The 12,072-nt window shown below is 38.0% G+C and overlaps 1 protein-coding gene across 3 annotated transcripts; it reads left to right on the top strand.

Moving 5' to 3' along the window:
* The first annotated feature begins 3,685 nt into the window (after positions 1 to 3,685).
* Positions 3,686 to 7,760, top strand: LOC126925218 (uncharacterized). 3 transcript variants are annotated; one of them, XM_050740529.1, is made up of 3 exons: positions 3,686 to 4,525; positions 5,642 to 5,776; positions 7,373 to 7,760. In XM_050740529.1, exons 1-3 carry the CDS (start codon positions 4,520 to 4,522, stop codon positions 7,538 to 7,540), a joined length of 309 nt encoding a protein of 102 aa, XP_050596486.1. In that variant the 5' UTR covers positions 3,686 to 4,519; the 3' UTR covers positions 7,541 to 7,760. The 3 variants fall into 3 exon arrangements, 1 of the variants encoding a protein (XP_050596486.1); XR_007713842.1 differs by lacking the exons at positions 3,686 to 4,525; positions 5,642 to 5,776 and adding an exon at positions 5,787 to 6,060 and having other exon boundaries at positions 7,373 to 7,604; XR_007713843.1 differs by lacking the exons at positions 3,686 to 4,525; positions 5,642 to 5,776 and adding an exon at positions 5,787 to 6,156 and having other exon boundaries at positions 7,373 to 7,604.
* The last annotated feature ends 4,312 nt before the right edge of the window (positions 7,761 to 12,072 follow it).

Raw genomic sequence — 12,072 nt, 5'->3', positions numbered from 1 at the left:
TTTCTAAGTGCTCTTTCCTGAAGACGTCGATACTCTATTTGGGATACGTAATCCAGAACGGAGAAGTCCGTCCCAACCCGGGTAAAGTATATGCCTTAAGCTCCCTACCCGCGCCGACGACCGTCACACAGCTCAGGCAGTTCATAGGGCTAGCCTCGTACTTTCGGAAGTTCATCCCTAAATTTTCGCAATTGTTAAAACCCTTATACGCGCTTACGTCCGGCAGTAAAAATATAACATGGGCGGACAGGCACGAAAAAATAAGACAAGAGGTAATCTCCGTTCTGACCGACGCACCGGTGTTAATGCTATTTGACCCCAATTACCCAATAGAATTACATACCGATGCTAGCTCCGAAGGATTTGGGGCTATTTTAATGCACAAGGTGGAAGGTAAAAATCGAGTAGTAGAATACTATAGTAAAAGAACCAGCCTCACGGAATCCAGATATCACTCTTATGAACTCGAAACATTAGCTGTTGTAAACGCCATAAAACATTTCCGCCACTACCTGCACGGACGGGAATTTCTTGTCGTCACGGACTGCAATTCATTAAAGGCGTCTAAGAGCAAAGTACATTTGAATGACAGGGTACACAGGTGGTGGGCTTACTTGCAAACGTTTACCTTCGACATTGTGTATCGGGAGGGCAAGCGAATGGCCCACGTAGATTTCTTTTCGCGAAATCCCACAGGCGTTGACCCTATTAGATTCGACAAAATCAAAGAGAAAATGGTTAATCTGGCCGAAATTTCGGAAGACTGGCTACTAGCCGAACAACGTCGTGACCCCCAAATTTCGGGAATTGTCGAAAAGTTGCAAAATGATGAGCTCGCGGAAGACATCGCGAATACTTACGAATTACGGTCCGGTACTCTCTACCGGAAAATCCAAAGAAGAGGCAGGACTCTCAGTTTACCTATTGTTCCAAGAGGGTTTAGGTGGTCCGTTATTAACCATGTGCATCAGTCAATTATGCACTTGGGTTGGGATAAGACGCTCGAGAAACTGTACGAGTATTACTGGTTCGAAGGAATGGCGAAGTACGTTCGCAAGTTCGTAGAGAACTGCCATGCTTGTAGAGTTTCGAAGGTTAGTTCAGGTAAGATACAAGCCGAATTGCATCCCATACCCAAGGCCAGCATACCTTGGCACACGGTCCACATGGATATAACGGGCAAGCTGAGTGGTAAAAGCGATTCGAAGGAGTACGTCATTGTGTTGATCGACGCCTTCACTAAATTCGTATACCTGCATCATACTCGTAGGATAGATTCTTTTAACACCATTAAAGCGCTTAAATCCGCTATATTTCTATTCGGGAGTCCCTGTCGGATAATAGCGGACCAGGGAAGGTGTTTTACGGGTAAAGAATTTCGCGAGTTCTGCGAAAGCAAACGAATTAAAGTTCACTTGATAGCGACCGGTGCCAGTAGGGCTAACGGACAAGTAGAACGTGTTATGGGCACGTTGAAAAATATGTTCACGACAGTAGAGACGACCGGGCGGCCGTGGCAAGACGCGATTGGGGAAATGCAGCTAGCGTTGAACTGCACCGTCAACCGCGTGACTAATTCGAGCCCCTTACAACTACTAATCGGTAGATCGGCGAGACCGTATGACCTATTGCTACCCGACAATATTGAAGAAAAAGAAGTCGATATCTCCGATGTAAGGCAGCAGGCCGTACAGAACATAGAAAGTAACGCCCAATACGACAAAGAAAGATTTGATAGGAACAAAGCTAAAGTGGTTAGGTTTAACCTCGGCGACTTCGTACTACGTAAGAACGAGGAAAGAAACCAAACCAAGCTAGAGCCGAAATTCAAGGGTCCATTTGTAATAACCGAGATTTTGGAAGGAGATAGATATATTCTAAAAACGCTAGACGGTAAACGATCGTATAAAGACAGTCACGACAGATTAAGAAAAATGCCGGACAGTCGCGTTCCCGCTGAGTTAGACGTCGGTAGTGACGGCAATAACAGTGACCACGACGACATGAGTACCTCGATCTCGGAAGATCCTTAGCACAAAGACCGTAGCACCTTACGGAGTATGTTATGAAGCTCGGTAAAGGGGGCAAGTGATGTGTTCACGCGCACCATGAGCTATAGAGTTATGAAGCTCGGTAAAGGGGCAAGTGATGTGTTCACGCGCACCATGAGCTATAGAGTTATGAAGCTCGGTGAAGGGGCGAGTGATGTGTTCACGCGCACCATGAGCTATAGTGTTATGAAGCTCGACTAAGGGGCAAGTGATGTGTTCACGCGCACCATGAGCTACAGCGTTACGAAGTTTGGTGCGGTCGTGCGATCTAAAAAAACGAGATCCATTGGGGTACGAAATCGAGACTGGTCCATTTCGCCGTTATGACCCGACTGATAACCCACCGGATGCAACTAGCACTTCCAATATTAATTACAACGTTACTAATTCATGTTCTCTTCTATTCCTTTGGTTGTCAAACCTCCGAACAAAATTTTATTGTTACACTGGACCCTCAGCTTATTTAGACATTAAGTTAAATTGTAAACAATGTTAATTGTACCGAGACTAACGTTAAGAAAACTCTCAATATTGTAGCTACACCCGAGGACGTGTGATAGTCAGAATGGCCGTGTCGGAGATGAAAGAACGCCGGAGCTCCTCCTTGGATTCGCGGGAATACCGCAACTCTGTAACTTGGATTAAACGAATGCCGCTCCGATTGTTCGAGATTTATGATCATGAGCTTGGGCTCGAGGCGACAATCAGTCGCCGAACGTAGCCGCGGTCAAAGGGATGAACGTTTTATCTAACAAAGGCACAGAGTAACTCTATACCTCTCCTTAAAAGAAATAGTCGTAGCGATACGTGGCAGTAAATACTTCAATAGTTTCTATCCCGCGGCCCGCCACACGCAGATTTTGTCCTTCGGGTAAGATGATCGCCGGGTGTCGGCATGCCTTTGTGGCGTATGTTTAGCTAACGTAAGGACCCGCTATAGATCTTAAGATTTAGTCAAGCGAAGTCCGTCAAATAGACTTTGTTGCAACTACGGGAAGATAGGAGAAACCTATCCTCCACGAGCGTTGCCCCCCGTCAACAACCTCCCCTCAAGGGCGGCCAGCATCTCTTTCAAAACGCCGATATGGAGATCGACCAATTAGCAACAGCGCTAATTTCCCTCTCCTTTGGAAAGAAAGCTTTCTTTGACGAATCCGAGGATCTCATATCCTTAGACCCACCCAATATAGTTTTCCTCGACGACATCGTCGAGACGGAGATTCATTCTTTCGTACGATCTCATCGACGAATGACAGTGCCACCTTACAACCAGCGAATACATCACTTCTAGTTAATAAAGAGTTAGACTTGAACTGTGCGAGAACATACGTTTACCATCCCGTGACCGCGGATTCGTTTCGAACCTAAGGTCATCATCACTAGTGCGTAATCTTGTTAATAAGCCCGTGCTAATAAACTCCCCATTGTATCACGGCAATGGCTAATTCCAACGAAAATTCATTAAACGCCCATCCCCATAATCCTGACTTTAATCCGACATATATATATATATAATTTTGAAATAAAATTTCGAAGATATTTTTTGAAACGTCTTGACAATGTGAAAATTTCGAACAGTTTTATTTTTCCGATGCTCGTCTCCGATGTTCCGGAAGATTTAAAATGAAACTGGAAGCTGAGGAAAAAAGGCGCGAACATTTTTGCATAAAAGATATTTTCATCGTGCACTCTGTCAGTTTCTTTTCCTATATTTTACTTTTTTTCTTGCCTCCCTTCTTTTTTCGCACTTCCTGTCAAATGCGTTCTCTTTTTCATTAGGTCATCCTGCGAGTTCAGGTCGCGCAGAGAAATTCATTTCGCTTGGCAACAAAGAGAAGATGGCTTTAAAATATGGGAACCATGCTGTGTTCAAAGTAAATTATGAGCAGTATGTTATGAACATGAAATAACGTACCTCAGAATATTAACTTAGGTCGAAGAAACTTTCTCTTTGATCTTGGAAAATGAACGAAACTGCAGCAGGGTATTTTTCCATTGTAACATTCTTAGAGCAAAGGAAATAATTACTCTTAAAAATTATTTATTACTTTGCAACCAGATTTTCATAGAAAATTTCGTTCAAATTCAAGGATATTAAAATCAAAGGACATGTTCCTTTATCACGCGAATTTTCGATCTCGACATCGTAAAGCACATTTTTTCCCCTATTTAATTCGGCAGAATTATTTTCCGAGAAATTTCTAAACAATTTTTTTTATTTCCATTTAATAAAAATACTATTAAAGCTTCTTTTGATTTTTCGAAATTTGTTATTGTTATCATTTCAATCGAAGTTTACGATATTCAAAGAGATCGAACGATCGTCAATTATGATGAAATTCACGTAGGTTAGTTGAGTCGACAGACAGTGAACGATGTAACGTGAGATGAAAAAAGGATGAAAATATTCGTTTATGAATTATGGTAAATTTTCAGCCCTCGTAATCTCGTAACAGAGATACACAAATATGAACGTAAGTAAATATTAATGACGAATATCGTGCAAACTGCGTGGCAGTTCCTAACATTTATCTGTAGACGATTATTTTATTATATTTTATTTTATTAAATTTTATAAAAATATATCCGACTAGTCGATTGTATGTCTGTATGCATTTAAATACATTGGACTTTTACGTAAGTTGTTTTTGAATATATAAAAAATGAAAAAAAAAAAAAAAAATAGAAACTATTAAATATGAAACATGTTGTTTCAGGAAATTATTGCTTCAGGAAACATTGATTTATTATATAAATAATATATGCACATATACATTGACTACTGGATGTAAAAAATTAAATTAATATATTCAACTGCAGCATTGTAAATACTCGTATTATACGTTACATTCGTGCTATTAGCCAAGAGAAAGCAAATTGTTATATTACGATCGAATATTAACACGAAAATATTAAATAATAATTATCTAATTATTGCAAAGGTGAAAAATTATTCATATGAGAAATTTTCGACGTTGCTCGATAGAAAGTGTACAGGATGTTTTCGATTTGAAAGTTGGTAGAAATTCAACAAAATATCTGATTATAGGAATTATTTGTGTTTTTAATTATTTGTTTATAGATATTATTAAATGTAATTATTTAGACGCGTATTTGATGGTATTTTACAATATTTTTCGATCCTACTTTTTAAGAATCGAATGAAACATCAATTTTTCATTTTGGTTTTCATTAGACCTGTCTTCTCCTCTGTGAAATTTCTTTGTTCAATTTTTTACAATTTTAGTCACGAATTACAGCCGCACTCAAAAGTGGGAAAAGTTGCAAACGAATTATCGAGTCGTAATAATTGACCTGATTTTAATTGGAATAGAAAATTGAATCATCTATACCAAATATCAGTGTTTTATTAGAAACAAATATCCTGACACTCTCGATCGAGACTGTAAATCTGTTCGTGTCTGTAGCGGAAAATTTTACGTACTTTGGAAAATTTGTACTCGCTGGCTAACAGACTCATAAATCATACTAATCGTATTATAACAATGCGTACGGGTAAACCTGGTTAACTTGAATAATTCGAGCGTAGGAAAATTTCGAGATTTATTATCTATCAATTTTTCACGCAGCTCGAAGTTATTCTGACAGATTTGAGCGCGAAATTTCCCGGCTTAAAATATCTTGTACGACCGGAGTACGCGCCATATTTGAATACAGCTGGTACAGTGTTGCTGGGTTGGCTGATAGTGTCTTGGATTTCTTACGTAAGTTCTATCCCTTTTCACAATTTCATACATATTTTACAATTTCGAAATATTCACTCGTAATTTTCCTGGGATATATTGGTTTGGCAACTAAATGATTGCAGACTTTGTCATTACCACCTAATTGTTTAGAAACGCTAAGTTGGTATGACCGCTAGTTCCTATAAGCTAAGTTGGTACGACTTTTAACGACGCTCTTTTGTCTTAGAAGTCGACCACGTGTTAATTGACTAAGCGTATTCGGTGTGTTGAGACGTTTTGTACGAGGAAGTGAAATATAAAAAGTAATATTCAATCTGTGTGAATCTATTGAATATCAACCCCAAACCTATATTTAATAACACTAATGATAAAATCCGCAGAAATTTGGCAGATATTAGGTTGGCAACTAAGTGATTGCAGACTTTGTCATTACCACCTAATGACAAAATCCGCAAACACTTAGTTGCTAACCTAATATCTGTCAAGTTTCTGTTCACTTTTATTTTCACTTGCTTTCTCGTTTATTTTCATTTATTCAACGAACGTTCCAATTACACGGCTGATTAAAGCAGAACAAACGAAAATCTGTTTCGTACCGTTAATTAATTCGTGATATTTTTCCATTCGTCGTTCGCTCCTTCACGGATCGTCGCATTTACAACATATTCGGCTTAACATTTACATTCGTTCGTTAAATATGTCAACGTCATCGTTTACTCGAACAGAAATTCAGAACAATTTTTTATTCTACATCAGAATTTAATTGCACGAGATTTTCTTTCAAGTATTGGCTTGGCAGCTAAGTGATTGCGGCTTTTGCCATTAGGTGGTAATGGCAAAAGTCGCAATCACTTAGTTGCCAACCTATAAAAGAACATCGCAATATAAAGTTTCTAAAAGTGTTCGTATAATTTTCGATCCTGCCGAACGACAGCGTGTTTTACATAAATGTGAAAATACTCAATTAACCATGTAGTCTCGCAAGATTTGATCCCAAGTTTTCCCAAAGATCCTAAATCCCAGTTTTATTATCGAATATCGATTCTACAAAAGTGTTTCCTTTTAGTGCCAATAAAATCTCAAAATGTTTCCTATAAAACACACGATGTATTCTACAAGTGTTTTCGAGCCAGGGATCAAAAATAACGGTTATATCTAAAATCTTGATGACGAAAGTCATTGATAAAGAAAAAATTGAAAAATATTAATTTTTAAGTACTCTAATTACGAATAACCATTAGTGACCATCAGAATGCTCTTCATTGTCCATAAGCATTGCATATGATAGATTTTTTTTATTATCTATGAAACATGTAATTTTTTAAAATTTTTTTTTCGACTTTTATTTTCGTTCCTCCTCCCTCCATCCCTTCTCAATAATGGTTATTGGTGACCATAGAAGAGTTTTGTCACGAACGATGATTATTTATTAAAAAAAAATATCTGTAATGGTTATTCGTAAAAAAGTCAATTAAACCAACCTACTACTTCTTACACAGCAACTTTTCTCATCTCGATTATAATTATTATGGTTCTTGTTTCAAATGCTTCTGTAAAGAGTGTATTTGACGATATTGTATTTCATTGGGAATTAAAAAAGTCCTTTATCTGTAGCTTATCTGGGCGTTCCTCGCGCCCCTGATGATCACTGTCATCGCCATAATCCTGATTTGCCCGACGACGGCGAAGTGGTGCATCAAACAGACCGTCCCCGGCATGGAAACCGTTCTCAACGAGTTCTTGGAAATGTTCCAGACCATTTTATCGCAAATACGCGACTGATCAAATTTCGACAACGGCAGTTACGAGTTTAGTCGTAGTTACAGCGCGTTTTATAACTATGTTTCATCTAAACCTTCCATCACTGATAAAAACGTTCCAGGAAGAATAGTATTAGCTGTAGAAGAGGAATTAAGATGAGAACTAATCGACTGTAAAAGAAAATTACTCATTTTTGTCCAGAAATTGTAATAATAATTTACAAAATAAAATTGTATATGTATTTTTATTTTTTTTTTCTTTTTTTACGTTAAACGAAATTTGAGACGTTTAACGTTGAATCATAAATCGATACGTGGTATAAACTTGGAATAGAACACGCAGAAACATGGGAAAATGCGGGGATGCGAGTAATGTCTCCGATTACCATCCAAACGGCTCGTGTTCTAATCCCTATGCACCCACCTGTTTTTTCTTCAACGTCAAAAAATACTTTTCCCACCGCACGATGCGCGTACGTCTTAAAATAAAAATAAAAGTAAAAATAAGAAAGTTCATATGCACGAAAAGAAAAAAGAAAAGGAAAAATAATGGAAAACAAATCTTAAGGCAGTGAAAACGTATCAGAGGGTTGGTTATTCATCATAATTATCAGAGTAATTCAAGAAACAAGAAAAACGTTCAAATTTTCCCCAAATTGAGAAAACATACAAAATACATGCATATTAATACCACGAAATGAAGTTTATGAATCTGTTAATTGTGAATTTGTCGAATATCTCTAAATTATAAATTGTGCAAATCCCTGAATTTAACAACATAAACATTATTTACATTAATTACTTAGCAGTATCAAAATATTCTAATAGTCAGTCAACAATAATTAATGCTCGTTATTATTAATGAATTTAATGTTCGTTTACAACAATTAGATCTTGCTATTTAAATAAAATTCAAGCTTATCACAGTTTTAAAGGGGATTACCTGCTCGAAGCTGAACAATTTGAAAAGAAATAAAATAACCCATCGATAACAGGTAATTACTATTGCAGGAGATTGTGATAATTTAAACTGTATACTTGGGAAATCCAATAAAAGATAAATCCTGTGTCTGAATCTGCTCCATCCTTAAAAATCCACGTAACAAGAAAGATGGAAAATTAGAGCTTTAGAAAATCCACCTATAGCTTTCGAGAGAGAGATACATCTGGCTAACTACAATATTGGGTTTTTCCCATCCCACTTCGCCAAACGAATTTGTAATACGGTTGTTCACAAGGTTACAGTAGCCATTTGTCAGGAAAGCGCCGAGGCAGATTAGTTGCAATTCGTGGGGCGTCGTTCATTAAAACGAGAACACAGTGTTGGAAGGTATTTTAATTGCCTTCACGATCTTCTTTCTGCTCGTTCTCTCCAAGTGTGGCATATTCGTGGTTCACAGAGGGCTACTGAATGGAAATAAAAAGCTCCTCGTGAAAAACAGGATTTAATCTCATTCTGGGGGATCAGGAATAAGCTTCGAGCGAAGTCCACGATTTCCTCGAACGAATTTCCCTGTTAATGGTTCAGTGGTTTAATGGTCGGAAATTTTCGATTTCGAGTTGGAAAATTCAGGCAATCGAAACTTCGAACACACGACGATTTAACAGTGGCAAATTTTCTGCACTCTGTGATCTGTAAATTAGAGAGAAAATTCTTGAACGTAAAACTTTTGAATGGTTCGACGATTCAGAAGTTTCGAATTTTCTAAAATTTCGTAATTTGAAAGTTTCACATCCCTGAGAGGAAATCGGTGATTTGAAAATCCGACATTTCGAGACTCCGGGAGTTGACGATTTTAAAGCTCGCGCGAGAATTTTCAAATTTGAAGACTCGGAAAATCGCGATATTTACAAAATCTGGCGATTTTGAAATATACAGATTCGAAGATCCCAGTTACTCCGAAAGCCCGGAAAACTCTAAGCTCCGTACGTTTTCTAACTCGTAATTACGTCATCAATCGCAGAAAAGCAATTTCCCATTTCTATACTAATTTTCCTAGATTTTCCATAATATGCGTATGGTGCGAAATATACTGTACGATGCTTGAAAAGTGTCCCAGTCCAATTGTTGGCCGTTTCATACTCTGTCTGAATGTACGAACACACGCCTGCATGTCACACGTTCAATCAATGTTAATTAGAAATTAATTTCCACGGCTCTCTGTTGCTGGCGCGATCGCAAACGGCAGCTCGATGATTTGGCAGCCTCGAGGCTTCGGCACAACACAAATCCGGCCTGTTGTTCAATTAGCGAGCCCCGGACATCAAGATGTAAATTTCGGCCTGGTTAATCGTTTTCGAATGCATCGAAATTCCACGAATTTTTCGTCCGATCGACGAACACGAAAAGCCGCGTAAATGGAATTGCCGATTCCAGAATAAATTCCTTCGTTGTTTCGTCATTACATATCCTAGATGATTATCTGGTCGTTTATTCGGAAATTTCTGAACCATCGACTGCATGAAATGCTCGAGTCACGGAATTGAAAAGGAGGTAACAACATTTTGAAATATATGTGGCTTCCTAGCGAATGATTCACGGATTAGGCGAATTTTCTATCATCCAGCCTTGGAAGTTACCCACTGAATCGGAAAATTGGTGAAACAATAGAAATTTTGTAAATACGTGAAATTTAACGAGGCGATTGTTAAGTTTTATATTGTTCTATTAGGTTGGCAATTAAGTGATTGCGGATTTTGTCAATACCACCTAACGACAAAATTGCCAACCTAATAGATACTCTGACAACACAAAATTCCAAGCTTTTCCCTTAAATCGTTAACTTTACCCTCAGCCCTTCAATCATTAGAGGGATTTTAATTCATCACCTCGACAGAGTGACAGAATTGGAAGAAAAACGATAAAAGCTAACGAACAGAGTCCGTAGATCACTGACGACTGGCTCCAGTTCACCCGAAAGACACTGAATTACCGACCGCGCAAAATAAATACTTTGCGCGTTAAAATATCGACTGCGCACAGATTTAAGGTTAAGAGATAATAAATGCCTGATAAACGATTATCAATATTTATTTACTCACCGAACGTTACTTTACTTTACTGAACGTAAAATGGCTGCGTTATAACAACGAAATTATAAAATATAATATAATATAAAAGGTTAATATAAAAAGTTTCCGAAATAGTTACCTATGCGTGAAATAACGTGGCAAATGCGGAAATAAAGAAAGAAACGGAAAGGAACGTAATATAGAAAGTTTTATAAGGTAACTCTTCGCAAGTAGAGAAAATGATCGTTTCACCTTATAAAGGAGAATTTACAAGTAACAAGTTGGAAGTTCCATAATGGAGTGCTTTTTTTTTTTACTGAAAATTGCAGTACGCAGATAGCCGGGAAGTTTTTTATGGTCCAAATAGAGGGAGCCACTTAAGGGCAATACTTGAGGAAGCTTGAGTGCCTTTAAGAGACGCGATTATTTCCAGTTAAGGGAAGAATGTAGAGGCTGATTCGCCATCCCAGGCACTCAAACGTCTGATCTAAAAGCATATAAGACTCCAACGACAGGAAAACTACAAAGTTGAGCGCTCGATAGGCTGCTAAGTAGCACTGTGCTAGTAGTAGTGCACTTATCTCGAGGTAAATGGAGTTACAGTTACTGATTTTCATTAAAATGAAAAAAAAGAAAAAAGAATGAAAGGGACAATTAAAAAATAAAAATTAATCTAAAATAAGAAGGTATCCGGACTGTAAAATTTTTGTACCGCGTGTGTCATTTTTCACGGAACGCTAAAGAGGGTTTGGCCAACGAACGTCTCAACTGTGAAAACTGTACGATCACGGTCGGAAAATAAAAATTATGCCAAACCTAATTCGATACTCACGATTCAAATGTACACAGAGTAAACCATAGAGTAGGTTAAGAGTAGCAAATGTAGAAAAAGCACGTGATCAAAATTCACGAGGATGTGATCCACATCAACAGGTTGAACGAAATTTGTTGCGCCTCATTTCCGTGAGAGAAGACCCTGATTTTCCGCCTCGACGAGCTCAAAAACCACTAAAATCTGTCATTCTGGCCGAATATTTTGCAGTCCGGGTACTATACTCGAGCTTTAAAACCAACGATTTGTAACATCAGTGTTGCATTACACATACAGGAACAAAATGTTGTTGGCTCGAGCGAGGATGGAGTGGAATTTCTTGGATCAGATTTCTGAGATTTCCCTTGCGAGGAAAATGGAATTAAGTTTCACGTTAATTAATGAACATTCCTGCTAAAGAGTGCTAGGTAATTGGAAAATAAACTCGGACGGGTGGAAGACTTACTTGGGGAATAAATTAAATTAAGTTCCGATTAAATAACGGGATAAGAAAATATCAATTTGTCTAAAGTTTGAATGAAGAAATTCTCGGGAAATATCTTTCATTAAGGAATCAAATATGAGAAAGTTTTGCAGAATAATTTTTTCGCACTAATTGGTTTAAATAGTATTGAGGTTAGGTTGGGGCCAAGTTGAGGTTAGGTCGGGCTTGGCAACTAAGTGATTGCGGATTTTGTCATTAAGTGGTATTGACAAAATCCGCAACCACT

The sequence above is a fragment of the Bombus affinis genome, chromosome 16 (assembly GCF_024516045.1).
Source record: "Bombus affinis isolate iyBomAffi1 chromosome 16, iyBomAffi1.2, whole genome shotgun sequence".
NCBI classification, from domain to species: domain Eukaryota; kingdom Metazoa; phylum Arthropoda; class Insecta; order Hymenoptera; family Apidae; genus Bombus; species Bombus affinis.
This window is presented reverse-complemented; position numbering and strand designations above follow the sequence as displayed.

Bases quoted from the DNA above. Each gene is read 5' to 3' on its own strand.
- LOC126925218 (XM_050740529.1), top strand. The intron at 5,777-7,372 runs GTAAGTTCTATC...CTTTATCTGTAG, and splicing joins TAGTGTCTTGGATTTCTTAC to CTTATCTGGGCGTTCCTCGC.